The sequence below is a fragment of the Gadus morhua genome, chromosome 14 (assembly GCF_902167405.1).
Source record: "Gadus morhua chromosome 14, gadMor3.0, whole genome shotgun sequence".
Taxonomy (NCBI): Eukaryota; Metazoa; Chordata; class Actinopteri; order Gadiformes; family Gadidae; genus Gadus; species Gadus morhua.
In genome coordinates this window covers 21588354-21614518 of record NC_044061.1, presented here as the reverse complement: position 1 = coordinate 21614518, position 26165 = coordinate 21588354, and the positions used below count along the sequence as shown (strand labels likewise).

Sequence of the window (26165 nt, the reverse complement as noted above, 5' to 3'; positions counted from 1 at the left end):
ACATACTGGTAAACACTAATACACTAATATACACACTTCTGATACATACTCTTGTACTATTACACTATAACACACTAAGAAACACTGATACACACTACTACCCACTACTGATACACACTAATATGTATTACTAACTACACAATAATAAAAACTACTGATGGACACTAATATACACACAATACACACTAATGATACACACATGAGTGTGTAGTATACACACACTCATGTACACACCAATACACACTAATATACCGAACTACACACTAATACTACTGATACACCCTCATATACCCGCAATAAACACTAAAACACACTACTACATATACACACCAATACACACCAATACACACTACTCATATGTTATACTGGTAGATACATCACTACTGTCATACTAATAGATATATTGCTAATGTTATACTTGTGGATACATTACTACTGTTATATCTGCTCCTCACCCTCCAGCGAGGCTTCAGGCCATAGCAACATTGTAATAAAATAATGAGCACACCAAACAGGATCTAAAACTGTTAGCGTTGGAAGTGTTTGCGCGGTGTGCTCTGTTTACAAGTTCAACCACCACAGTAGAGGATTTATAAAGTGGTGATCACGTTAATAAATCTGCACCATTTCGCAAGATTTCAAGGCGACTGTGGGATTTGAGACTTGTCTGATTATTAATGTATGAATTATCCATGTGTGGGTGGTTTACCATAGGAGGAGGGAGGCAGGTTGCTGCCGGACCTCCACATGCACAGCCAGGACAGTGCATGTGTTGTAATATAAATACTGCTATCTTATGATCATTTTCAAGCATTGCTTCAAACAATCCCATTCTCATTTTGATTGAAAATGAAACAATAAAGTATCTCTACAACAAGTCTAATCACACATTACATGATATTGATTAGATGGTCTGTTGAGGTGAGCTAATGAGAGGTTCCCTGAAGAGGTGGTTTATAGACTTCAGCCCATGTTCCCTGAATAGGTGGTCTATAGTCAGCTCAGCTCATGAGAGTTTCCCTGAAGAGGCGGTCTGTAGAGGTCAGCTTGTGTTCCCTGAAGAGGTGGTCTCTATAGGGCAGCTCTTGTGTCCTGAAGAGATGGTCTGTAGAGTTCAGCTCATGTGCCCTGAAGTGGTGGTCTGTAGGGGTCAGCTCGTGTTCCCTGAAGAGGGGGTCTGTAGAGGTCAGCTAATGGTCCCTGAAGATTTGGTATTCAGATGTTTCAGGAAGATAAGAGGAATTCTGTAACCATAGGTGAAAAAGCTGCAACTAGGAGTAGAAGAATGCAGATGTGTGTGGGTGCGGTGTTTGTGTGTATGTGTTCTGAAGGAACAGCCTCAGGACACTTACTGTCACTGTGGGCTTGTCTGGACCTGCCCGTGAACAAGGCAAAAATATATACAATATTAATGGCGCAATAATGAACATATAAACTGGTTTACAATAACTTGGACATATCCGACAATGCTGATCGATATAAATTTGACAATTATATATTAGATATTGAAATTTTTTATTGTCAAAAATATCATATCCTATAACTGATACAGATTAAAAAGGTCTTACCATCAACGCTCCCAAAACCGCTCCCACTCATGCCATCCAGTCAGCCAATCTAAGCTGGTTTGCCTCACACAGTTGCGCAGCCAGCTAGGGTTGAAATAACCCTATTATTGAGTTTTTTTTATCTTCCGCCAGCTAACTGTCGACTCCATTCTGACACAATGCAACTTTAAATGTAAAGAGTCATAATAACTATTGATTAATACAAAAGGCATTGGTGGAAGTGTTATCCGTCTCTATCTTCTCTATTATCTCTCTCCAGCCTATGTAGACTTCCAGCTGTCTGGCTCCACTTCGACTAGCTCCTCCCCCTGCGCCCTATCGGTGGGTAGGTATGATGCTGACCAGGGGGAGGTGACAGGAGGAACTTTGTCCACCATGGCCTTGGAGCAGAGAGGACCACCTCAGGAGGGCCTTTCCCTCTCAGCTCCTCACCTCAGGGGGTCCTGGGGGGATGGCTTGCACCCTAGGCCCCTGGCCATGCCCAAAGCCACGCATATCACCAGGCCCCAGAACATGCCCCTAGCCCCGACCCTCACCATTCCCCTGACCACACCCCTGACCACTCCGGGCCAATCAGAAGCTGGTTCTGATTCGGAGGGGGAGTATGTGGAACTTGAGGAACTGCCGTCTCTCTCACCGCAACACACCCTAACTCAATGCATCAGCCTTGGTTACCAACGCACACCTGGACACACACCTGGACACAAACCTGGCTCAGCAACACACACATCTGGACACACACCTGTATCGGCAACACACACACCTGGACTCACACCTGGCTCAGCAGCACACTCGGCGGGGGACACACCTGGATACACACCTTTATCAGCAACACATACACAGGGACTCACAGCTATATCATCCACATACTCACCGGGACAAACATCTAGCTTAGCAACGCACACAGCTGGACTCACACCTGTATCACCAACACACACAGCTGGACTCACACCTGTATCACCAACACACACACCTGGACTCACACCTGTATCAGCAACACACACACTGGGACAAACATCTGGCTTAGCCACACACACAACTGGACTCACACCTGTGTCAGCAAGTCAGAGCGGGAAGGGGACCCCACTCAGGGCACCTGGAGGTCAGCCAGTCCGGCCCAGCGAGGAGACCCAGAGACACTCCTTCATCCAGCCACTCACCAACTCCTCCAGCCAGCACCTCCTCACCACGCTCAGCCATCCGCCTGCAGAAGAGCCGGACGAAGGGTTAACAAAGTCCTTAAAGGACTTGTTCACTGACTCGTTAACGGGCTCGTTGACAGTATCATTAACTGAGAGGCCGACCACAGACGCCAGGAGGCAAAACCTCCCGGTCGGCAGTCATGTGATGTCCCGCGGTGTTCTCTGCCTTCCTGGTGAGTCCAGTAGTAACTGTGTGTGTGTGTGTGTGTGTGTGTGTGTGTGTGTGTGTGTGTGTGTGTGTGTGTGTGCAGGCAGTAGATGCTGCAGCGGAGGGCAAATAGAAACTGTGTTTGTGTGTGCAGGCAGCAGAGACCACCGCGGGGGGGCCGTAGTTACTGTGTGGAGCAACAGCAGTATCTGGTGGCGTTGCAGCAGCAAAGAGCTGCTGGACATCTTCCTTTACTTCTCCTCCATCAGCAGGTAATCCTAACTTCCTGTTCCATCAGAGTGTAAACCGCCAACTCCACTCTCCCTCCACCATGCCTCCTTCCTATGTACAATCTGTACCGCTATATAAACTGGCTCAGACTGATGAGATGATATGTCACATGCACCAGCTGCTGCCAATATGACTTCACGGAATCTGCAATATTTGAATGGTTATAGTCGTACCAAGGTTTTGGAGGGATAAATTTTTTCACACTGTCATACCGTCCTAACATTTCCCAGGGGTATATGGTCTATGATGGTATTTGTGTAAAAGATAGACTTAAAGGCTGAGCTGCTGTTGATACACATGGTGTAGCCCACAATGCTGTATGCCTGATATGCAATTGCCCTACTATACTGAGTTAAAATACTTAGGGCCCATTGAACAATTAATTGTGGCATTCAATAGATGCCAAAATTTCAACGGGTACTCAGGCTCTTAACACGTGGGTGATTGTTTCCAACAATGAACCCATATTGAAAGCAAGTTTAACCAGTTTTATATACAGTCTATGTGCGTTACACCCAGACTTGAGTTCCACTGGCCACATAGTGTTTGACCTTGTTTGTTACTGTCATAGCCAGAAACACATTTCTCAACAGCCCTTTTAATCCTTTGTGGACTGTGGAGCTCCACTTCGAATAGTGGGCCAGACAGAATTTGTTGGCGTAAAAAAACTATTTGCGTCTCAACAGCAATGCAACGGTGAATACTTTATTTTGTACCATTCTATTTATTCTTCAAAGTTTAGCCTATACAGTTCTATCAAATTGAAGGCTGAGGCTGACATGAACCGACGAGCGAATATTTTTCCCAGTCTCTAATCGTGTACAGTTTGTTTGTTTGTAGAGGGGTCAGTGATTTAGCGGAGGCGTTAATCCTCACCTATACAGCTGTGGGAAACCTTGCTTCCTGTGTGTTACAGGAAGGAAGTTCTTGCGTTAGGGCTCACAGTGCTTGTGGACGTCCGCAGCTCTTCGTTTCCCCCACTCCTCACACACACACTGTGCTACCTGCAGGTACACACACACAAAGACACAAACATACACATATTCATACACAAACTCACACCATCCTCACAATTACCCTCTCTCACTTTCCAGAAAAATATGGCAGGTTTCATTCATTCCGTGCTGCTAGTGGCTAACAGAGATGACGTAGATATGGACAGGCCCCCTGCATCTCAGGTACTGCATACTCAGAGGCTCCCTCTACACATCACATAGACTTCTGTCTACCGTAACATTATCTACTGTAACACATATTTGACTGTAACACATGATAAGCTCTAACATTTTTCTAATGCAACAACAGCATGTATAACATGATCTGCTGTAACAGTATCTACTGTAACAAATAATTTACTGTAACCCATAATCTATTGTTACGTTATCTAGTCTTACATTATGTGTGTGTCTGTGTGTGTGTGTGTGTGTGTGTGTGTGTGTGTGTGTGTGTGTGTGTGTGTGTGTGTGTGTGTGTGTGTGTGTGTGTGTGTTTGTGTGTGTGTTTGGGTGTGTGTGTTGCAGGTGGTCACTATAAATGGTCTCCAGAGGTTTGTCGATGTGTCTCAGCTCCCTGTAGAGATGAACGGTTCCTTCTGCTACTGCCATCAGAGCTGGCTCTGCTTCAGATCAGTAAGTCACACAATACAATTACTCAAGCACACCCACACAGACACAAGCACTGGTTGTTGGTCTTCCACATATTGTTGAAATGTTCAATTTATGATAGTGTGAGTTGTAGTTTTTGAGAACGAGGCTATGGTTTGAGCCTCCTTTATTAGTCATATTCGTTCATTATTTACATTATTGACATTCGTATTATAATTCTTCAGCACGTGGAGAAGTTGACCAGACAGTGTGAAGATGTCATAAGCCTTCTGCAGAAAAACATCCAATGCCTTGAGTATAAGCCCCTACCACTTTCTAAGGAGGTCACGCCCCTCCCCCATTCCACAGAGGCCACGCCCCTCCCACAGTCTACTGAGGTATGTACACAAGCCCCTCCCACTATATATTGAGGAATTATTTATTTCTCTTCCTTTTCTCATCTTTACGTAAAAAATGGTTTGATTTGAGTGCTTTGTGTCAATAAGTTGTGGATGACTTCACTGACTCCTCCCCCAGGAGGTGCAGGTGTCGCTGGCCAGGTACAGGTGCGTTATGAGCAATGTCCTTCAGGACAGCCGATTGGTTGACCTACAGAAGGAGGGCGGAGCTTCTCTGTGTCTCCTCCGTCGGGAGGAAAGCAGCTTCAACCAGACGGACGATTACAGGTACAGACAGATCCACATACAGTATGCTGACCTTAGCACACCCGTGCACCCGCACACTATTTATTATCTGATGCAGGCAGCAGCAATGACCCTCTGTTTCTGAGTCTCGATTTTCTCACCAGTTGGTGGTGGTAATGCTGCCATATAATAATAAATATAAAAAAAATAATACGTATCAAGAATAAGAAAATGTAAGCAGGCATTTAAGCGATTATGCGATTTCATACAAAGAGTTCAGACCCTCACGGACGTGTCACAGGAGCGGAAAGTATGAATCTGGATCAACATGTAGCCTCTGTAATGGCCTAAAGGTGGTTGGCATTAGAGACTAGTCATATCTGCGGTAGAAGAAAGGTCTAAACCCCACAAAAATGTGTTAACAATTGGTTTATGGGTTGCAGATCCACATTCTTTCAGTCAGTCTGTACGCTAACAACATGTTAACAACATGCAAAGACTTCCTTCTGGGTATACGGATACAATGTTTTAACTTTTTGTTAACCAGCATTTCTGAGAATCTATTGACATAGAGGACAGAACAGCCATCAGTGACTGTGATGTTTGTTCTGGTTTGGATTTCATTCAGAAAACATATGTTACGAATGTGCAACTTATATCTTACTTATGTGGTACTAATATGTTACTAATGTATCACCAATATCAAACTATTGTGTAAGCTAAAGTACACTATTGAGACATGTATTTGTGTGTATGTGTATGTGTGTGTGTGTGTGTGTGTGTGTGTGTGTGTGTGTGTGTGTGTGTGTGTGTGTGTGTGTGTGTGTGTGTGTGTGTGTGTGTGTGTGTGTGTGTGTGTGTGTGTGTGTGTGTGTGTGTGTGTCAGGGAGGCGGTGGGTGGAGTAGAGTGCCTCTACCAGCAGGTGGATGAGCTTATCCACGGTCTGGTGAAGCTCTGCAATGCCGGGGGCAGGCAGAGGGACTTCATCCTGGCGTTCAGCAGCTTGGAGCAGGGCTTCAGCCAGGTCTGTACCAGGGCGGGCACTTCAAAGGGCCCATGGCCCCGGTCAGCTGCTTGTGTGCGGACCATCCACCCGTAGCCATGGCCCTTATAGCCACCGTCACTGTTGCCGTTACGTTGGTGTCTACGAGCAGGTTGTGCATTCAACACGCGGGGCTTCAACATTTCAGTGGTGCGAAATTCATGGTGCCTTGAGCAAGAGCAGATTTAACATAATATTTGGTTCACGCCGGCTCAAGCAGTTCATACAAGGTCCCTCTTGAGTGACGGAGGCCTCCCAATTCCTAGCCACTTTTATAAACGGTTGTACGGGTGTAACGATTCACAGATAAGAATCGGTAACCGGTTTGATTAACACAGATGCGACTACATTGATACGTGGGCCCCTGAATCGGTTTAAAATGACCAAGAATTATAGTCAGTTTTCATATCTGTCCCCCACTTGCGAACTGGAAGATGGACAATCTTACACATTGCGTCTTTATATAAAACGATTTATTGTGTGTGTGTGTGTGTGTGTGTGTGTGTGTGTGTGTGTGTGTGTGTGTGTGTGTGTGTGTGTGTGTGTGTGTGTGTGTGTGTGTGTGTGTGTGTGTGTGTGTGTGTGTGTGTGTAGGTGCGGGGGTGGATACAGCAGGTGGGATACCCCACCCTCAGGCCTCTGGGGGAGCTGGAGGGCTCCTCTCTGGAGCAGATCAACAAGAAACACCAGGACTTCAAGCAGTTCCGCCTCACTGCTGATGTAAGACACACACACACACACACACACACACTGCAGAGCCTTACATGGTGAACCCCCATCTATATCCAGGTCCACTCCTCCAGACCCTGGTGAGGCCATGGCGAGCCTTTGAACTCTTTGTGAGAAATCGTCCAAACCCTTGGGAATGCCATTCCCTTCCTAATGGGCATGCTTCTTCTTCTTAATTTTATGGGCATTTGACAAAAAACTTTACGGTGCATTTCCGCCGTCCACTGGCAAGGATTTGGAATTGCACATGGGTTGAATGCCAGAGCGAAGCGGACTCTTAATAACATATAACACAAATACACTTGCATGTGTGTCCTTCTGACCAGTACACATACACAGTTCCGCGTCCAAAGACATGGAACGCAGAAAGTATGTCTGAGCCTTACATGTTTAACCCCCATCTATACCCTCATATTGTGTTGTTGTGAGGACATATAAATAACTGAATACTTTGGGTCTGCCTACCTGTCTGTCCCTCTACCTGTCCATCTGTTTACCTGTCTGTCCCTCTGTCTGTGTGTGTGTGTGTGTGTGTGTGTGTGTGTGTGTGTGTGTGTGTGTGTGTGTGTGTGTGTGTGTGTGTGTGTGTGTGTCTGTGTGTGTGTGTGTGTGTGTGTGTGTGTGTGTGTGTGTGTGTGTGTGTGTGTGTGTGTGTGTGTGTGTGTGTGTTTGTCTGTCAGCGCGTCTGTCGGCAGGGGCAGGGTCTTCTCCAGAGACTCAACCAATGGGACGACCTGTCCTCATCCTTGCTGGACCCCTACAGGGTCAAAGTTCACTCTCTGAGGTCAGAGCTGTGGGAGTTCTCTGAGAGGGTGGAGGCTACCGGGGCACGCCTCAACAAGACCCTCTCCCTCTACAAGTTCTGCAACAAGGTGGGTAGAGGCTATATCTACATAAAGTCACAGTTAAGACATGCCATCACCCAATACTGTTTGTACATCGGGAGCTTCACCAAAGTCTAGCCCCAGCTCCAGCCATTCTACACCAACAGTGATTACTCCTGCCACTCTTATAAGCGACCTCTGGGCAGTATTAAAGGTGGACGTACTCTAGGCTTAACACAGGTTAGCTAAACATCAAAGCATGGAAGACAAATCCTTGGATATACTTTGACTCATGATGCTGTCACTGCAAGTCACTTGTGGTCTTGAATTGCTTTCATAACGGACTTTAAAAGTTCTTAGAACGTCTTAAATGTAACTTGTTGAAACCTGCAGAAACCCTGTATTCAAACTCTCCCTCTCCCTTTCCCTCTCCCTCTCCCTCTCCCTCTCCCTCTCCCTCCCCCTCTCCCCCCCCCCCCCCCCCCCCCCCCCCCTTGCAGGCGTATGATTCAGCGCTGCAGGGCTTGCGTTACCTTGTAACCATCCCCATGCATGACTGTACTGAAGCGGCTAAATGCCAGGCTGTGATCGAGCGCCTGGAGAGCTACCGCAGCCAGCACCCGCCGATCCCTGAGCACAAGTTCATGGAGATGAGGGTGGAGGCCGAGGAGCTGACGGAGGCCGAGGAGGCCGTCCCTCTCCAGCTCTGGACCTCCTCCAGGAAGTGGTATCAGGAGACCAACCAGGAGTTCCACAGCAAGATGGATGCCGCTCTCAGAACCAGAAGCCGACTCCAGCTCGGCACCCCCTCAAACACCTCCTCCCTCCCCCTAACCACCACATCCCCCCAGCCCTCCTGCCCTGGGACTCCACCCAGCTCCCCTGGGACTTCGTTCTCCTCCTCCCAAGATACCCTGCCCTACTCCCATGTGACGCCACCACCCTCCAATGAGACTCTGCCTTCCTCCCATGTGACTCCACCCTCCCCCTGTCATGTGACTGCACCCTCCCCCTGTCATGTGACTCCACCCTCATCCTACGTGAACACGTCCTCCTCCGATGTGACTCGACGCTTCTCCTATGTGGCTCCGCCCTCCTCATCAGCGACCCCGCCCTCCACCCCTGTGGCTCCACCCACCTCCTCAGTGACTCGTCGTTCCTCTATGAGTCCTCCCTCCTATCACGAGCCTCTGCCTTTTCAGTGGAGACGGGGCAGTAAGGCGTGGTGTAGCCCCGACCCCTCCACCCTTCACGAGATGCCCAGCCGGGGGCGGGGTCTCCGTAAGTCCCAGAGCCTTGACCACACCCCCTGCCCCACCCCGGCCTGGCCGCCTCGCAGAGGGAACACCGGGGTCCACATCAAAGGGCTGGAGATCAGCCACTCCCAGCCCCGCCCCCTCAGCGCCGTCACCTCCACCCAGGTTCAGCCCCTCCCTCTCACCTCCACCCCCACCAAGGCCCAGCCTCTCAACCCCACCCCAACCCAGGCCCATCCTCTCCCTGTCACCCCCACTCCCACCCTGGCCCAGCCTCTCACCCCCACCCCCAGCCAGGCTCAGCCTCTCACCCCCACCCCTCCCCGGGCCCAGAGCCCATCCCCCACACCCTCCCACAGGGCTCAACCCAGCACCAAGGCCAGGTGAGGGTCGTCCCCCCTAGTGTTCAGCATATCACAACTCACATGCTCATCATTGATCTATATTGTAGTTCCTAAATAATACCCTACATACTCCTATTAACTACTAACTTTTTGTAGCTAAATGGTAGCTAATGCATGCTCCTTATAACTAAACCCTATTAGTATCTAAATAGCAACTAATACCTTATAACTAATACTGTGTCGTTTTAAAAAGTTGTACATTTAAATAGCACCTTATACATATTCTTAATAATTTAGACCTAGTAGTAATAAGTCATTACTAATACCTAGTATTTCCTCAAAATAACACATTACAAATACTCCTAATAAATAATAATTAGTATTACCTACATAATACATGCTACAATTTCTAAAGGATGGACTACATACTGCTAACCTCCCCTCCGTGCTGATGCTATTGTCTCCTTCATGCTAATGCTACCCCTAATGCTTTCTCACCCTTCATGCTAACACAATCGTCTCCTGCATGCTAATGTCATCCTCTCTTTCACGCTCATGCTACCGCTAATAGTTTCGTGTCCTTCACGCTAACGCCGTGCAGCAAGCAGCAGCACATCGTGGACGAGATGGTCTCCACGGAGCGGGAGTACGTGCGCTCCCTGCGCTACGTGACCCAGCAGTACTTCCCGGAGATGGAGCGGCCGGACCTGCCCCAGGAGCTCCGGGGCCAGCGCTGCGTCGTGTTCGGGAACCTGGAGAACATCCTGGACTTCCACTCCCAGTTCTTCCTCAAGGAGCTGGAGGCCTGCTGGAGACACCCGCTGAGGGTGGCCCAGTGCTTCCTACGCTACGTAGGAACACTCATACACGCTGAGGCAGACTATATACACACACTGTACAAACTGTGGTACACACACAGTATACACCATACACGCTTCACACACTGTACACACACTATGCACCATGCACACTAAACACCATACACGCACTGTACCCACTCTCTATGCACCATATATACTATACACTCTGGACACAGTATACACCATACTCACTATACACACTATACACACACTATGCACCATACAAAAGGTACCGTTTGGACTGTATTAACTGGTCTGCATGTATTGATACAGAGGGAACAGTTTGGATTGTAACTATAATTCTGTATGTGTAACTACACAAGGAACAGTTAGGACTGTACCAAGTGGTGTGTATGTGTTGTTACAGAAGGATCAGTTCGGACTGAACCAACTGTTGTGTATGTGTTGTTACAGAAGGATCAGTTTGGACTGTACGCTCTCTACAGTAAGAACAAACCCAAGTCTGACGCCCTGCTGGCTAGCCATGGAAACTCCTTCTTTAGGGTAAATATGCACCTCGACACACACACACACAAAGATTTGTTATTCTGACCCGTATTAGCTCCCCTCGACTCTCCTTTTCCCCTGTCTTTCCTTCTCGCCTGTTTTCCTTGCCCCTATGTCTCCCTTCCTCCTTTACCCTCTCTTTTACCCTCTCCTCTTCTCCTCTCATCCTCTCTTCTCATCTCTCATACTCATACTCTCCCTTCTCTCTTTTCTCCTCTTTCCTCGCTCTCCTACTCCTCTCTCCTATGTCTCTCCTCTCCGCTCTTTCTCCTACTCTGCTCCTCTTTTCTCCCCTCTCCTTTCCTCTCTTCTCCTCTCTCTCCTACTCCTCCCCTCTCTCCTACCTCCTACTCCTCCTATACATTCTCTCCTCACTCATTGGTCCCCTGGTCCGCCCTCATGGTCTCTCCTCCCTCCTCTGGTCCCAGGTGAAGCAGCTCAGTCTAGGGGACAGGTTGGACCTGGCCTCCTACCTGCTGAAACCCATCCAGAGGATGAGTAAGTACGCGCTCCTCCTGAAAGACCTCCTCAAGCAGCTCAGCCCGGCGGAGGAGGAGGGGTTTAACGCCCTGCAAGCAGCCAATCACATGATCAGCTTTCAGCTTCGCCACGGCAACGACCTGCTGGCCATGGACGCAATCCGCCTCTGTGATGTGAGTCAATCAGGCAATAATCCACTAGACACAATATTATAATACATACTATGCTATATACAATAGTGCCCTATATACAATATTACAATCTTTACAATATTACACTGTTGACAATGCTATACTTGTTAGGACAGAGGTCGAATGTTTTTAAATTAAACTTTCTAATTTATTTCCTTGTCAAAGCTAAGTTGCTTTAAAATATCAATGGTAGTCCATCAGCTTTTGCTTTGCGTTTAAATCGACCAATAATGGTGTAATATAGGGAAAGACGCACAAGAGGGCAGTGTGAATGATGAAAATGCCATAAGGTATATTAAGGAATACACTTTGTACAATATTATACTCTATACAATATCACACCATTAGCAATATTACACAAAATACAATACCATACTATAAGCAATACTATACTATGTACAATATTACACTTTATACAACGGGTGGCTTAAATCCAGCGATCTGATTGGTTCATAACTGTTGTATAATTAGCGTATACATAACTGCTATGACGCCCAATCATTTTGTGAAAGTTTGCATATCGCTCCGCGCCTGGAAGTAGAAACAGTTACAAAGTAAAAAATATGTTGAACGATGGAGACATTGGAGAGGGTGTAAATGTTGTTACTCCGGGAGGTAGCAAGGCGATGGAGAGAAAAACGAAAGCTTAGGCACACGGCGAGTGAACTGCTCCATAGGATAAATTGCTGGCGAACCGCTCTAGCCGAGCCTTCTCTCGGAGGGACGCTAAAGTGTGTTGCATAGCAACCGTCATGCATTTTGAAGGCAGCCAGGAGGGACTACTTTTTTGTATTCTTTAATAAAACAGCTACTTTGACTTTCTTTTTTTTTTTTTTTTTAAATGTAGTGTGTCTATGACTTTCGTTTAGCCATAATAGTAACCGTTGTATAAAAGCAATAGATCACTTCAGTCAGTGGTATGTGCTCATTATACCACTGTGAAGGGGGTCGCCGGCCCTCCGCTGCGAGTCGGGCCGAACAACGCCCCTTAAAAGTGGTATAATGAGCACATACCACAGCCTGTCGTGATCGATTGCTTAAATAAACAATACTACACTCTAAACAACATTACACTATGAGCCATATTACACTATAAGGTTTTATATTGTATAGTGTTATGTTGTATATAGTGTCATGTTGTTTCCACAATATATCACTTTATATACAGCATTACACTACAATATTACATTTTATACAATATAACACAATACACATTACCGCTGTTATGGTAATGAAAGTTAGGCATTACCTCTCATGCAATTTTGCAATAAGAACACGTTTACAAATGTTTTCAAATTGTGGGATTTGCTCTAAAAGAATCCACTTTTTGTTAGTAAATACACTGGGTCTGACTAATGCCCGGAAAACAATCACTCATGCCCGTAGACTTCTATGCAATGCATAGGATGCCTAAAATATGTCTACATCTATATACAGTGTGATTATTTGAGGTAATATAGATGCTGTGTTACATAGAGCATACACTGTGTTATTCAGGTGAACCTGAAGGAGCAGGGTGCTCTGCTACGACAGGACCGCTTCACTGTACTGTCCGGGAGGAAGAAGAGTCTTCGTCACGTCTTCCTGTTTGAGGAGCTCCTCCTCTTCAGCAAACCCAGAGCTGTGGAAGGAGGCGTCGACCTCCTCTACAAACACTCATTCAAGGTCCTCCTCACTAGCCCTATATCTATCTCTCATGTTATCTCTCTCTATATCTCTCTGTCCCACTCTATCCATCTCTCTTTATCTCTATCTCTCTATCTCAAATTGTCCACAATTTTGTTAATTGGGGGGATTTTGTGAATCGGTACTTGGTCCTAAATGTTGAGGAAAATCTCAGCTCTGGAAACACCAAATAAAAGGAAAAAGTGATATATTGTCGACCTTCATCCGTTTCTTCTTCACCTCCATCCTCTCCTCCATCTTTATCTCTCTTCTCCACCTCCATCCCTCTCTTCTTCACCTTCAGCCTTCTCTTCTCCACCTCCATCCTTCTCTCCTCTATCTTTATCTCTCTTCTCCACCTCCATCCCTCTCTTCTTCACCTTCAGCCTTCTCTTCTCCACCTCCATCCTTCTCTCCTCCGCCTCTATCTCTCTCTTCTCCAACTCCAGGCCCTCTGTTCTCTTTCTAACCTTCTACCTCTATTTGGCCATATTGTGCATCTGTTAAACACAGTGTGTGTCTGTGTGTGCATGGGTATGTGCGTGCTTGTGTGTGTGTGTAGACAGCAGACCTGGGTCTCACAGCGTCCGCCGGGGATGGCGGTCTACAGTTTGAGGTGTGGTTCAGGAAGCGTTGGTCCAGGAGCCACGCCCTCACCCTTCAGGCGTCGTCACATAAAACCAAACAGGCCTGGACAGATGACATCACACACCTCCTCTGGTCCCAGGCCAACAGGAACAAAGGTGTGTTCACAAGGGGTGTGTGTGTAGGTGTTACAGTATATAGGTGTGTGTTTGTGTGTGCGTGTTAATAAGGTGTGTGTTAATAAGATGCGTGTGTGCATGTCTTTGTGTGTGTGTGTGTGTGTGTGTGTGTGTGTGTGTGTGTGTGTGTGTGTGTGTGTGTGTGTGTGTGTGTGTGTGTGCGTGTGCGCTTAATGCGCTTGCCACAATAAGGTGTGTGTGTGTTAATAAACTGTGTGTATGTGTCTGTGTTAATGAGCCGTGTGTGTGTGTGTGTGTGTGTGTGTGTGTGTGTGTGTGTGTATGTGATAATAAGGCATTGATGTGTGTATTCCAGAGGTGAGGATGAAAGAGATGGTGTGTATGGGAGTGGGCAGTAAACCGTTTTTGGACATCAAAGAGACTGATGCAGCCATCAGCGACCGGTCTGTAAACTTTGTCATGAAAAAGAGAGGTGAGGACACGCGCACACACACACACACACACACACACACACACACACACACACACACACACACACACACACACACACACACACACACACACACACACACACACACACACACACACACCATCATCATCACCATTAAAGTTGTGTTTTCAACTGCACATCTTGCCGTATATTTGTGTTGATTCAAACCATGACAGAAGACGGAGACAAAGACACCGTAACCCGCATTGAATATGTGTGAGGGATAATGTATAGAACGCCGGTCATTATCGGGAAAATTAGCCCCGACAGGGCGAACAGTACACCGAAACGGAGCTGTCTTGCTTCGCCCTGAAGGGACTTATTTTCGATAATGACCGGCGACGTTCTATACATTATCCCACTTATTACACAGCTACTTGACAAAACGATAAGAAAACTTCATACAGTTTTCTTTTTACAATTTATTTGTTACCATTCGTAGTGTTAATCAGCAGAGAAATAGTCCGCCAAAGACGTTGACGTCGCTTAACAACCCAGTATGTTGGGGTTGATAAGTTACTGGACTATTGCGGAGTGATACCAAAGACGGCTAAAAATACGCTTTCCTTGACAGCGGTCAATTATACTTGGCAACGGTGAATTATCAAATATAATTCACCGCCGGAAGTTGTGAAGGACCCATGCAAGTGAACGTAGTATTCCACGGCATTGAGAAGAGCGTGTAATAAATACGAATAATGTATTAACAAATTGCAACAATAAACACCCATCTTAACATTATAACATAACTGTGTGCGTGTGCGTGTGTTCTAGGTGCACGAACCCGAGCCTCCATCGCGGTCTCTGGGTTTGACCACATGTCTCTGACCTCCAACCTAATAGGCTCCCGGCTGGGATCCTTCAACAACCACCTGTACAGGTAAACCTCAGTCTGTACAGATAACAATACCTCAACCTGTACAGATAACTGTACAGGTAACTATACCTCCACCTGCACAGGTAATGATAACTCCATCTGTACAGGTAACTATACCTCCACCTGTACAGATAGCTATACCTCCACCTGTACAGGTAACTATACCTCCACCTGTAAAGATAGCTATAACTCCACCTGTACAGGTAACTATACCTCCACCTGTAAAGATAGCTATAACTCCACCTGTACAGATAGCTATACCTCCACCTGTACAGATAGCTATACCTCCACCTGTACAGATAGCTATACCTCCACCTGTACAGGTAACTATACCTCCAACCGGAACAGATAGCTATAACTCCACCTGTACAGGTAACTATACCTCCACCTGTACAGATAGCTATAACTCCACCTGTACAGGTAACTATACCTCAACCTGTACAGGTAACTATACCTCCACCTGTACAGATAGATATACCTCCACCTGTACAGATAGCTATAACTCAGCCTGTATAGGTAACCATAACTCCAACTGTACAGTGAACAACACCTCCACCAGTACAGGTAGCTCATTACAGTGGTAATGACACCAGTTGATGTTCTCCTCTCTCTGTCCTCCTCTCCCCTTCCCTCCTCCTCTCCTCTCTCCTCTCTCCACCTCTCTGCTCCAGCAGGAGGAGTTCCTTGTCAGCTGAGAGCTCCTTCGCCTCCTCATGTTTAGAAGAGGACACCAGCAGTCTGACGTTTACGAGTAACCACAAACACACACACACACACGGACACACACACACACACCCTGAATGAACAAATCGCATTAAGAGGCTAAGTTCAGGCGAAAATCTAATGTCCAGCCATCAGATATTGTCGCAATTTGCACATTGTTCAAAGATCTGTTCAATGATTGGCACTGGAACAGAGAGTTATGATTTATCTTATTTTAACCCATCTAGCAATGGTCTTTAATGAGAAAATATACATTATTTGATACATTTTCATTTCCTCAAGTTCTGTATGGGGGGTCGAACACATCAGGTGAACTATGTTTCTCCTCAGCCACAGAGAATTCCGGGTCGTCCGGCCACGTGTCTGTCTCCAGCGGCTCAGACAGTGGCTGCATCTCCTCTCACCTGCACGACGGTTCAGCCAATCCCTCACAAGTATACACTTACATTACTAATACACCTGTACAGGCAGGCACCACATACACGTACAGGTATACATTACATACACCTGACCAGGTATACAATACATACACCGGTACAGGTATACACTACATGCACCTGTACCGGTATACACTATCAATACACCTGTACAGGTGTACACTCAGGCATGCAAACTAGTCACCTTTCGGCGAAATTCGCCGTTTTGAAGACAAAATTGACCACTTGTGTGATTCGTGGAGATCCGTTGAGAAAACATTTGGGGGGGGGGGGGGGGGGGGGACTCCAGCCATGGAGTCCTTGTAGCGCCTGCTAATACATTCTCAATGGAGAGGCGAGCGGACAGAGAGAAGGCGCAGCATTCTGTCAGGCGGCACGACAAGTGGGCGCACTCCCATGGAACTGTCGCTTCCGTGCTCGTCGAACGCATGCGCGCGCTCATGAAGCCGCGCGGCCAACCGACAGCGTGAGCGGAAAGTCGCCTACCATCTGAAACGGCCAAGCGTGAGCCCAGCGGAGCCTTTAAATGCCTCGTTTCCACCGAGCGTTTCCACCGCCGACAGTACCCTCATGGTAGGCCGGATGTCGATCGCCGCGGCAGCTACGTAAACATCCCAAAGGTGAACGACGAGAACTGATTCCCAAAACAAACATAACAAAAATATGGTAACGTAAATAAAATATACAAACGAACAGAGCTTCGTCTCCCCGCGACCTTATATTATCTAAAACGTTCTCATCGATTCAGCCAATGAGAGTGCGAGGGTAAACAAATGATAAGGCACCACCACACAAGTTAATTAACTATCGCTGTAGTCTTCAATATCATGCAAGCACTTTGTTTTCTTTTTATTTTGTTCTACATCACAATTGCATGCTTTAATAAAGTATTGTAATAGGTCCATGCTCCACCTCCTTGTTCGCCCAAGCTAACGTTTTACGCGACACGTCCATTGTCCAGAATAATACCTCGCAGTTTGTTTTTATCCCCATGTCACGCCCACTTTTGGCGGTGGAAACGCGAACCGTGCCGCAACTTTGCGAACCGAACCGAACGCACCCTCCGGTGGAAACGCGCCAAAAGAGAATTTTTCAGCGGGTCACCAGTTGTGTTGATACATACTAGTCGATATAGCCGAGAGAAGTCGCTGTTTTGCATGCTGCAAAACAGCGAAAGCGGGCCCTTGAGACACTGGTCCAGGCCAAGAAGAAAAATAAATAATGGCATACTCCTATTGCCCTGTCCTCCCAACTCTTTTTATTCTTCTCAATATTCGTTCTTAATTTTGTAATAAGTTATGTACCTATTGGGGCTGCCCTTGCACATAATAAATTAATGCTTTGTTCGTAATTGTGCGCAGTCCTGTAATTTTTTTTAGCTTGTGACTAACCCTAATACATTAAAAAATGTAAAAGAAAACTCCCCGGAGTATAAACCTGGAACCCTATAGTGGGTCTGTGTTTTTCTCACGCATCATTCTCACCTTTTTCACCCCGAGCCAGTTTGCATGCCTGACACTAGATGCACCTGTACAGGTGTACACTATCAATACACCTGTACAGGTGTACACTACATACAACTGTACAGGTATACACTATCAATACACCTGTACATTAATCATAGAATACATTATTCATGCTAGACAATATATCTGATGTAGTGTTGCTTGGTATATCACTAACATCATATACTTTATTTAATATTGTATATATTACATATTATTACATTATACAAATAAATGTATATGCTAGACATACGATGAACAATTTCTGTATAACTCTCTCTCGCTCACTCTCTCTCTCTCTCTCTCTCTCTCTCTCTCTCTCTCTCTCTCTCTCTCTCTCTCTCTCTCTCTCTCCAGGTCTAATGCTGAGTGGATCTGTTTTTTTCAGAGCAATTCTCCTGGGAAAGAACATTGTTTTACATATGATATGTATTGTATTTAATAAGCAGTATTAGTACTGCTGTTTTCTAGGTACTGTTCCGTACCGTTTGTTCCTGATCTCAGCTGGTGATGCTAGTTTAACTTAGCCAGTTTCAGGTTTGGCATCAAAACGTAATGGTTAGCTCTAAACCACTAGCAGTTAACTATCATCAGCTTGCATTTAATTATGACAAGTTGGCAGGTAGCTCTGACAAGCTATCAGTTAGTTCGGACCAGCTAGCATTTAGCTCTGTCCAGTTAGCAGTTTGCTATTGTGTTGGCATGCAAATGGTCATCTGTGGGATGAGTGAGATGTTCCAAAATTGATACTCAGGTAGACAGATGTGAATTGTGTTGTTGCCATGGTGATGTTTTTTAATATTTACAAACAAAGCTTTTAAGTTCAACCTTTGGTGTGCGTCCTTCTTTCACATACACACACACACACACACACACACGCACACACACACACACACGCACTCATTTCAAACTGTATATCTCCATCGACCATCCTACACTACCTCGAACCTGACTACCAGTGGAAATATTATTTAACCTCCAGTAACAATACAAATGCTTCAGTTTACCTTAAAGGTACAGTATGTAACATTGACACAGTGCATTTAAATTGGCTACTGCAGTCCAAACTCACTATTTGTAAGAGTTGTCTCCGCACCCTCATCCCCAGACTCAAAGCTCCTGCGAGTTGGCAGGTTCAGGACACTGAACAAACACTTGGGAAAGACGATCCGAACTTAACATTATTTTGAGACGAGTCCTACACTGTGTTCATCAGCTAATGTAATTTGAGAATAGTGATTCATAACACACAGGCAAAAACAAACAAGATTCCGACCCGGAACAGAAATGTCAAAGGAGAACATACTGGCTATAGTGTTGTCCTATCGTTTATTAATCTCTGATGACATCATGGGGCATTTTATGATTTAGGACAGTATATTTGTAACATATAGCACCTTTAAATGTTCACTTGATCCATTATTGTGTTTGTGAGTATGTGTCTGCGTGTGTGTATAATAACTAGTCAAAACTTGTATTCAAAACAAGATCAACCTTTATCGAAACCTGTTCGGTTACTTAGAAAATACATGACATTAAACAAGGATAGAATGGGTTTCTAAATCTTCCAGTTGAGATGAGTGCTCATCTTAATTAACAAATATATAACCGGAAACCCATAAATACATATTTGTAACTGTAGCTTTTGGCTGGCTAGCAGTATGGCCCCAACTTTAGTTTCCAATCCAAATGAAAACCCACTCAAGATTCCACATATATCAAAGTTAACCCTTGAACTTCAAGGCATGGCGAAAGCAAGTTAATACAATCTGTGTTCTATATCTTCCAGTTGGTTAGCAGCTGGTTTGGGTCGTTACGTAAAAAAACAATGATAAGCAAAACACTTTCCTTTGTGATGAATAAAGAACAAAACTCAGTAGGATGAGAGAATGGATTGGGGGGGCTCTACTTGTCTTTCATCTTCTCCTCGTAGGTTCCAGCATTCCGATAGGCTCCCACATAGCCTGTGTTCTCCACTAGCTCCTCCCGGCCCTCCCTCCCCCTCCCCCTCCCGCTAGAGTCAAAGCGTTCCTTATGGGAGCCGGTGAAGCGGGAGGAGTCCGTCAGTCTGTCCACGGCAGCGGCCTTCAGCACTTTCTGTAGGAGAGACACAATAGCGCCAAATGCACCTCCTCAATACACCTTCTAAATACACCTCCTCAATACACCTTCTAAATACACCTCCTCAATACACCTTCTAAATACACCTCCTCAATACACCTTCTAAATACACCTCCTCAATACACCTTCTAAATACACCTCCTCAATACACCTTCTAAATACACCTCCTCAATACACCTTCTAAATACACCTCCTCAATACACCTTCTAAATACACCTCCTCAATACAACTTCTAATTACACCTCCTCAATACACCTTCTAAACACACCTCCTCAATACACCTCTCAACGCACCTCAATACACAATACTCCTACACCTACTCAATATAGCTCACCCTACACCTCCCTTCACATCCACTGAGCAGGATGAGGACGTGTCAAGGTGTAGGAGGGAGGAGGTGTGGAGATGGAGTAGAAGGCGAGGAAGAGGAGCTGGGTAAGGAGAAGTTCTCACCGTAACGCCTATGTTGGCTGGCTCCTTGTTGGCGACCAACCTGTAGATAGACTGGAGGGCCTCCTCTTTGCTCTGACCTTTGAACCTCCGTGGAGCGAGTTCCTCCAGGGCCTTTTTGAACTCCTCGTAGGTGATGACCCGGGATGACTTTGCTCTGAGATCAGACCCCAGACATCAGGTAAATCATTATCACAAGTTAACTAAGTACCCCCTGGGATATATAACCAGGTAACTAAGGCTACTTAAAGTAACAAAAATATAATCTTAATATAAAAAGATTTATATTAAAGGGGACATGTTATACCACCAGGTGTGAGTGTGATTAGCCTTACAAGCCGTTTCGAAAATATGCCCAATATGACATCACTAGTAGGCGTGTCCACCTAGATCTGTGCTGTAAACGTTGCTCATCTATCCAGCACAGATCTAGGTGGACACGCCCACTAGTGATGTCATATGGGCCCGATTTTCGAAACTGCTTGTAAGCTAATCAAACTCACGCCTGGTGGTATAATGTGTCCCCTTTCAATGAGAAAGGGGACATTAGCTACAGCGGAGCATTAGTATAGAGTGAGTTTATGCTTGAACGTAAGACCAGACCTACGTTACACTGCTGAAAATAGGCTGCAGGTAATTAAATACCTTCATCATATTTGTTTTACTTAACATATATGTATCAGGCAACATCTCTGGCTCACTTGACTTTGGTGAAGACAATGTCCACATCTGTGCTGGTGGTGGTTTTGCCGTCTGCGATGTTGCAGTCTTTGCAGAGCTTGGCCCAGTTCTTCCCATTCAGCTCCTTGCCCGTCGCCTTGTGGTCTCCGTGGACGGCAAACTTCTTAAAAGTCACCGACAGCTGTTCCAGGATATCCATGCTCTCTGCCATAACTAACACAGGAAACAAACGATCACTAATCACATAAACACATGAAACAGCTGCTCCAGGATGTCCACCCTCGATGCCCATTACTAACACAGGAAACAACCGATCACTGATCCCAACAACACTAACAAACATAAACACATGAACCTCACTATCACGTTAACACATGAAACTCAGCACTATCCCATAAGCACACTTAAATGTAATTGTTAATCATAATGAAAACAGGTGAAACACCATCACATAAATATACTTAACTCTATCACATAAACAGATGCAAGACACTCATTAACGAATGAAACACATTATCACATTAACACGTTAAGATGGACATTAGACATTCGATTTTAGAGCAATAGCCCTTTTCTCAAGAGACCATGGAATCTCGAGAAGAATTTTGCCCCAATATCCAGTCATTGCAACAAAAGTAAACTCGATCCATATCATTATATATGAGGTATGGTTGCCAATGTGGTTCATATCATTTATTGACATACTGTAAAAAATTGCCCTGCGGTACTGTATCCCTATTTGATTAATTTATTTATTTCTCACTAACAGAGTCCAGATTGTAAAGGTGAACAGAACCGTTCCATCTTCCTTCAAAACCAATGTTGAGGCCTCAAGTTCAGTTCAGCCAACGATTGTCGTCAGATACATCAAATCAATACATGCTAAAATATCCTTATAGCTCTAATATCTCTGTTGACTAACTCAGGTCAACCTGGGCTACAACAATATGGTTTGAACAAAACGGTTGAGTTTTAGATTACACTAGGTTTAGATTAAATGTAGATGAAATTAGGTTTGGATTACATAAATTATAGATTACATTAGATTTAGATGACATTAGGTTTAGATTATATTAGGTTTAGATGTACATTAGGTTTGTGGGGGACTCAGTTTGATAAAGATTTATCTAATTAGTCCCCTCAAAGGTCTAAGTTTATGCGTGTGTGTGTGTGTGTGTGTGTGTGTGTGTGTGTGTGTGTGTGTGTGTGTGTGTGTGTGTGTGTGTGTGTGTGTGTGTGTGTGTGTGTGTGTGTGTGTGTGTGTGTGTGTGTGTGTGTGTGTTTGTTAGGTTTAGATGGACCTTTGGTTCGGATGGACATTAGGTTTAAATGGACGTTAGGTTTAGATGTACGTTAGGTTCAAATGGACATTAGGTTTAGATGGACATTTGGTTTAAATGGGAATTAGGTTTAGATGGACATTTGGTTTAAATGGGCATTAGGTTTAGGTGGACATTTTGTTTAAATGGGCATTAGGTTTAGATGGACATTTGGTTTAAATGGGTATTAGCTTTAAATTCACATTAAGTTGAGATGACATGAGGTTTATATTAAGTTTAAATCAAATTAAGTTAAGATGACATTGGGTTGACAGGGACATTAGGTTTAGCTCGACCACAGAAAGACAAAACATGTCCACTTCCACCCCGCTCATGTTTGTATCGGGTTACTATGGAAACCCCATGATGTAATCTATGTGTGTGTGTGTGTGTGTGTGTGTGTGTGTGTGTGTGTGTGTGTGTGTGTGTGTGTGTGTGTGTGTGTGTGTGTGTGTGTGTGTGTGTGTGTGTGTGTGTGTGTGTGTGTGTGTGTGTGTGCATGTATTTAAGACATGACCTCATTCTAGTTGTCAGACTTGAAAATACACACATTGATGCAATCCCAAACACTGGTTGGCATGACTACCCAGAGGAAGAGAGTGAGAGAGAAGGTGTTAGCTTAGGGTGTGTGTATATAGCAGTAAATATTTTAAATAGGGGCGATTATTATTGTGTATGAATCAGTGTGTATTACTTATAATATGTATGTGTGTGTATGTGTGCATATTCAGCCGTGTTTCAGGGCTACATTCCAACACTGCAAGGTTGATACTGTATGTAATTGAGTAAGTTAAACAGACCTGTTTACACACAAACACACACACACACACACACGCATGCACGCACGCACGCACGCACGCACGCACGCACACACACACACACACACACACACACACACACACACACACACACACACACACACACACACACACACACACACACACACCTACACACCCTTCTCTCTCCGTGTGTGTTTGTGTGTCTTTGTGTGTAAGAGTTGTTAACAGCTATGTGACAGATTCCTTGAGTTTTCAGAAGTTTTTCATTCTAAAAACAATACAGTGCTGTAGTACCTTTGCACAATACATATATAGTAGTAGTTCTAGAGTATATATGGTAAATTAGTACTAGAATAAATACAGCAGGGCAGTAGTAGAGTATATATTGCAGGTAACTACTAGATTATATAATAGAGAGGTGTAACTCTACTATACATACACTCTAGAACTCCTCTTTTTATAGTAGAGTAGTACTTTACTGTATAAACTGTAGTACTACACGTGTATTAATTATGGCTAGAGCAGTACAAACCAGTATAAACTATTATATACTAGTATAAATCGCTATAGAGATGTATTTACCAACATTGAGCTGTGTTTCCCTGTATAGAGCGTAATAAAGACGAACCAGTACAAACCTCTACAGACCAGTGCAGTTGACAGAATAGTTAACAGTATATCTAAGAGACATATGCACAGTAGTTTGCATTGTGTGCACGATCACACGAGAAAACATCCTGCCAGGCTTCAAGTTATGTGCTTGTTGCCGAACCACAGTAGTTCAGACCAATCAGCATCCTATGAGGAATGACTTGGTATTTAAAGAAAGTCTTTCCGTTCCAACAGTTACATTCTGGATGACTACCCAGATGGTTCTGTGTAACAGACCATCTGCGGCATCACGTTACTGGTAACCTACTACACCACAAAACATGCAAGTTTACGCTCCTGCCCTGTTTGGACCAGTAAGGAGCACCATATATCAGTATAAATCAGGGTTAGGGTTAGGGTTAGGGTTAGAGTCCTAACCCTAAACCCTAACCCTAACCCTAACCAGTATAAACCTGTTCGGAGCAGTATAAACCAGTATAGAGCAGATAAGAAAAGTATAGAATAGTATTAATAAATCTAGAGCAGATTTAACCAGTTTAGAGAAGATTTAACCAATAAACATTAGTTTTAACAAGTATGGAGCAGATTTAACCAGCTCACCTGAGTCCTCTGCTGCTATTTAGTGAGCTCTAGACTGTCGCCTCACTTTACTCCCCTCTCTCTCTCTCTCTCTCTCTCTCTCTCTCTCTCTCTCTCTCTCTCTCTCTCTCTCTCTCTCTCTCTCTCTCTCTCTCTCTCTCTCTCTACACCCTCCTTTCTTCTCCCCACTGAACTTTTATGACATGGGAGGCTGTTATCATCTGTTTCTGTTGTCTCCATGGAAACATGAAGGGAAGGGTGGGAGGGGAGAGCGAGAGGCAGGGTGGAGAAGAGGGGTGGGGGGGAGGGGGGGGGGGGGGTAGGGGGTGTGTGAAAGAAAATAAGGTAAGGGTGCTAAATAAAATGTTATATTTAAATACTTATTTTAAAAGCTGTTACATTAAAATCCCAACTAGTCCTCTATAACTCCAGCTAGTAAACTTAAACATCAGCTAATACATTATAACCCCAACTAGAACTATTTAATTCCAGCTAGTAAACTTAAACATCAGCTAATACATTATAACCCCAACTAGAACTATTTAATTCCAGCTAATAAACTACAACCCCAGCTATTCATTTATAACCCCAACTAGTACTCATTAACCCCAGATAGTATGTAACCCCAGCTTTACCCCCAACCGGTATATTATATAACCCCAGCAGCTAATAGAACCCTCTTATAGCGCCTTTAACTAATGATGACTGCCGATACACAGTCTTGTCACCTGTGTAAGTCCCGTCATAAATTTGTGTTCTACAAATGGAGTGGTCCACACAACACCATATACAGTTTTATTGCTTTGAGATAAGTCAGACCTTACAGGCATGGCCTCTTTGCCAATCAACCCATGCAAAGACAGACTGAAGGTTTACAGGGGTAAATTAAAACCTGTAGGCGTGGCTTATTCACCATTCCGCCCACTTCCAGATGCTTCCTGAATGTCCTCCAGAGGTCCATGCAAGCCATGGACCTATTAAAGAAATGCAAGCTTGTTTACCTTGTGTCTCTGAATAAACCACGTGTTGAACATTTACCACTCTTCGAGCGATACCCACCTCGAAACAATGATACCACAGAAGATCAAAATTACGTTTCATCAACTTTTTTTTCAATAAATCCAAGAAAATCTAATTAGGAACCCAACCCTTTGTCAAATTGCTCTGACAACAGCGCATCATTGCAACATCTGAATATTCGTTGTGTGTGTAAGAAAAAGGTTGTGCGAAAACATAACCTGTTTAGTAAACATGTTGAACAGTGAGATATATGGCCATATTAAAATATACAGTACATAATGCATCTCCGTATGTTCAGACAACAGCAGGCAAACCAGCCTCCACCAGAGGCCACTGTTCAGTGCAACACAGCGGCTATGACGTTGCTCTACTCCCTGCCGTATCAGACGCTAAGGACATTATACATTATTATTTCGATTTTTTTATTTGAGTTATATCTGGTTTTGTGTCCAGTACATTATGTACATACAATTTACTACTCCATTATACTGGGCATTGCAACTTTTACTTTT

The 26165-nt window shown here is 44.8% G+C and overlaps 2 protein-coding genes across 7 annotated transcripts in view; one reads left to right on the top strand and one right to left on the bottom strand.

Annotated features, from left to right (window-relative positions):
* Positions 1–18919, top strand: part of plekhg4 (pleckstrin homology domain containing, family G (with RhoGef domain) member 4) — a 22715-nt gene extending 3796 nt beyond the window's left edge. For 2 of the 6 annotated variants that reach the window (XM_030377556.1, XM_030377555.1), the window contains exons 2-22: positions 1828–2943; positions 3073–3190; positions 4126–4219; positions 4304–4387; positions 4730–4837; positions 5038–5190; positions 5330–5478; positions 6323–6461; positions 7074–7199; positions 7889–8080; positions 8533–9671; positions 10234–10483; positions 10907–10996; positions 11428–11652; positions 13168–13335; positions 13898–14078; positions 14395–14532; positions 15325–15430; positions 16099–16178; positions 16481–16584; positions 18450–18919. In XM_030377556.1, the coding sequence (XP_030233416.1) occupies positions 1944–2943; positions 3073–3190; positions 4126–4219; positions 4304–4387; positions 4730–4837; positions 5038–5190; positions 5330–5478; positions 6323–6461; positions 7074–7199; positions 7889–8080; positions 8533–9671; positions 10234–10483; positions 10907–10996; positions 11428–11652; positions 13168–13335; positions 13898–14078; positions 14395–14532; positions 15325–15430; positions 16099–16178; positions 16481–16584; positions 18450–18455 (4650 nt within the window). In that variant the 5' untranslated portion in view covers positions 1828–1943 and the 3' untranslated portion in view covers positions 18456–18919. The remainder of the gene's footprint in view (positions 1–1827; positions 2944–3072; positions 3191–4125; positions 4220–4303; positions 4388–4729; positions 4838–5037; positions 5191–5329; positions 5479–6322; positions 6462–7073; positions 7200–7888; positions 8081–8532; positions 9672–10233; positions 10484–10906; positions 10997–11427; positions 11653–13167; positions 13336–13897; positions 14079–14394; positions 14533–15324; positions 15431–16098; positions 16179–16480; positions 16585–18449) is intronic. The other 4 variants (XM_030377557.1, XM_030377558.1, XM_030377560.1 and 1 more) reach the window with 4 other exon arrangements.
* Positions 18920–19398: 479 nt separating this feature from the next.
* Positions 19399–24787, bottom strand: tppp3 (tubulin polymerization-promoting protein family member 3). The gene is made up of 4 exons (XM_030377562.1): positions 24655–24787; positions 21365–21557; positions 20667–20820; positions 19399–20189 (listed from the first exon to the last, which is right to left on the bottom strand). Exons 2-4 carry the CDS (start codon positions 21553–21555, stop codon positions 19998–20000), a joined length of 537 nt encoding a protein of 178 aa, XP_030233422.1. The 5' UTR covers positions 21556–21557; positions 24655–24787; the 3' UTR covers positions 19399–19997.
* Between the last annotated feature and the right edge of the window lie 1378 nt (positions 24788–26165).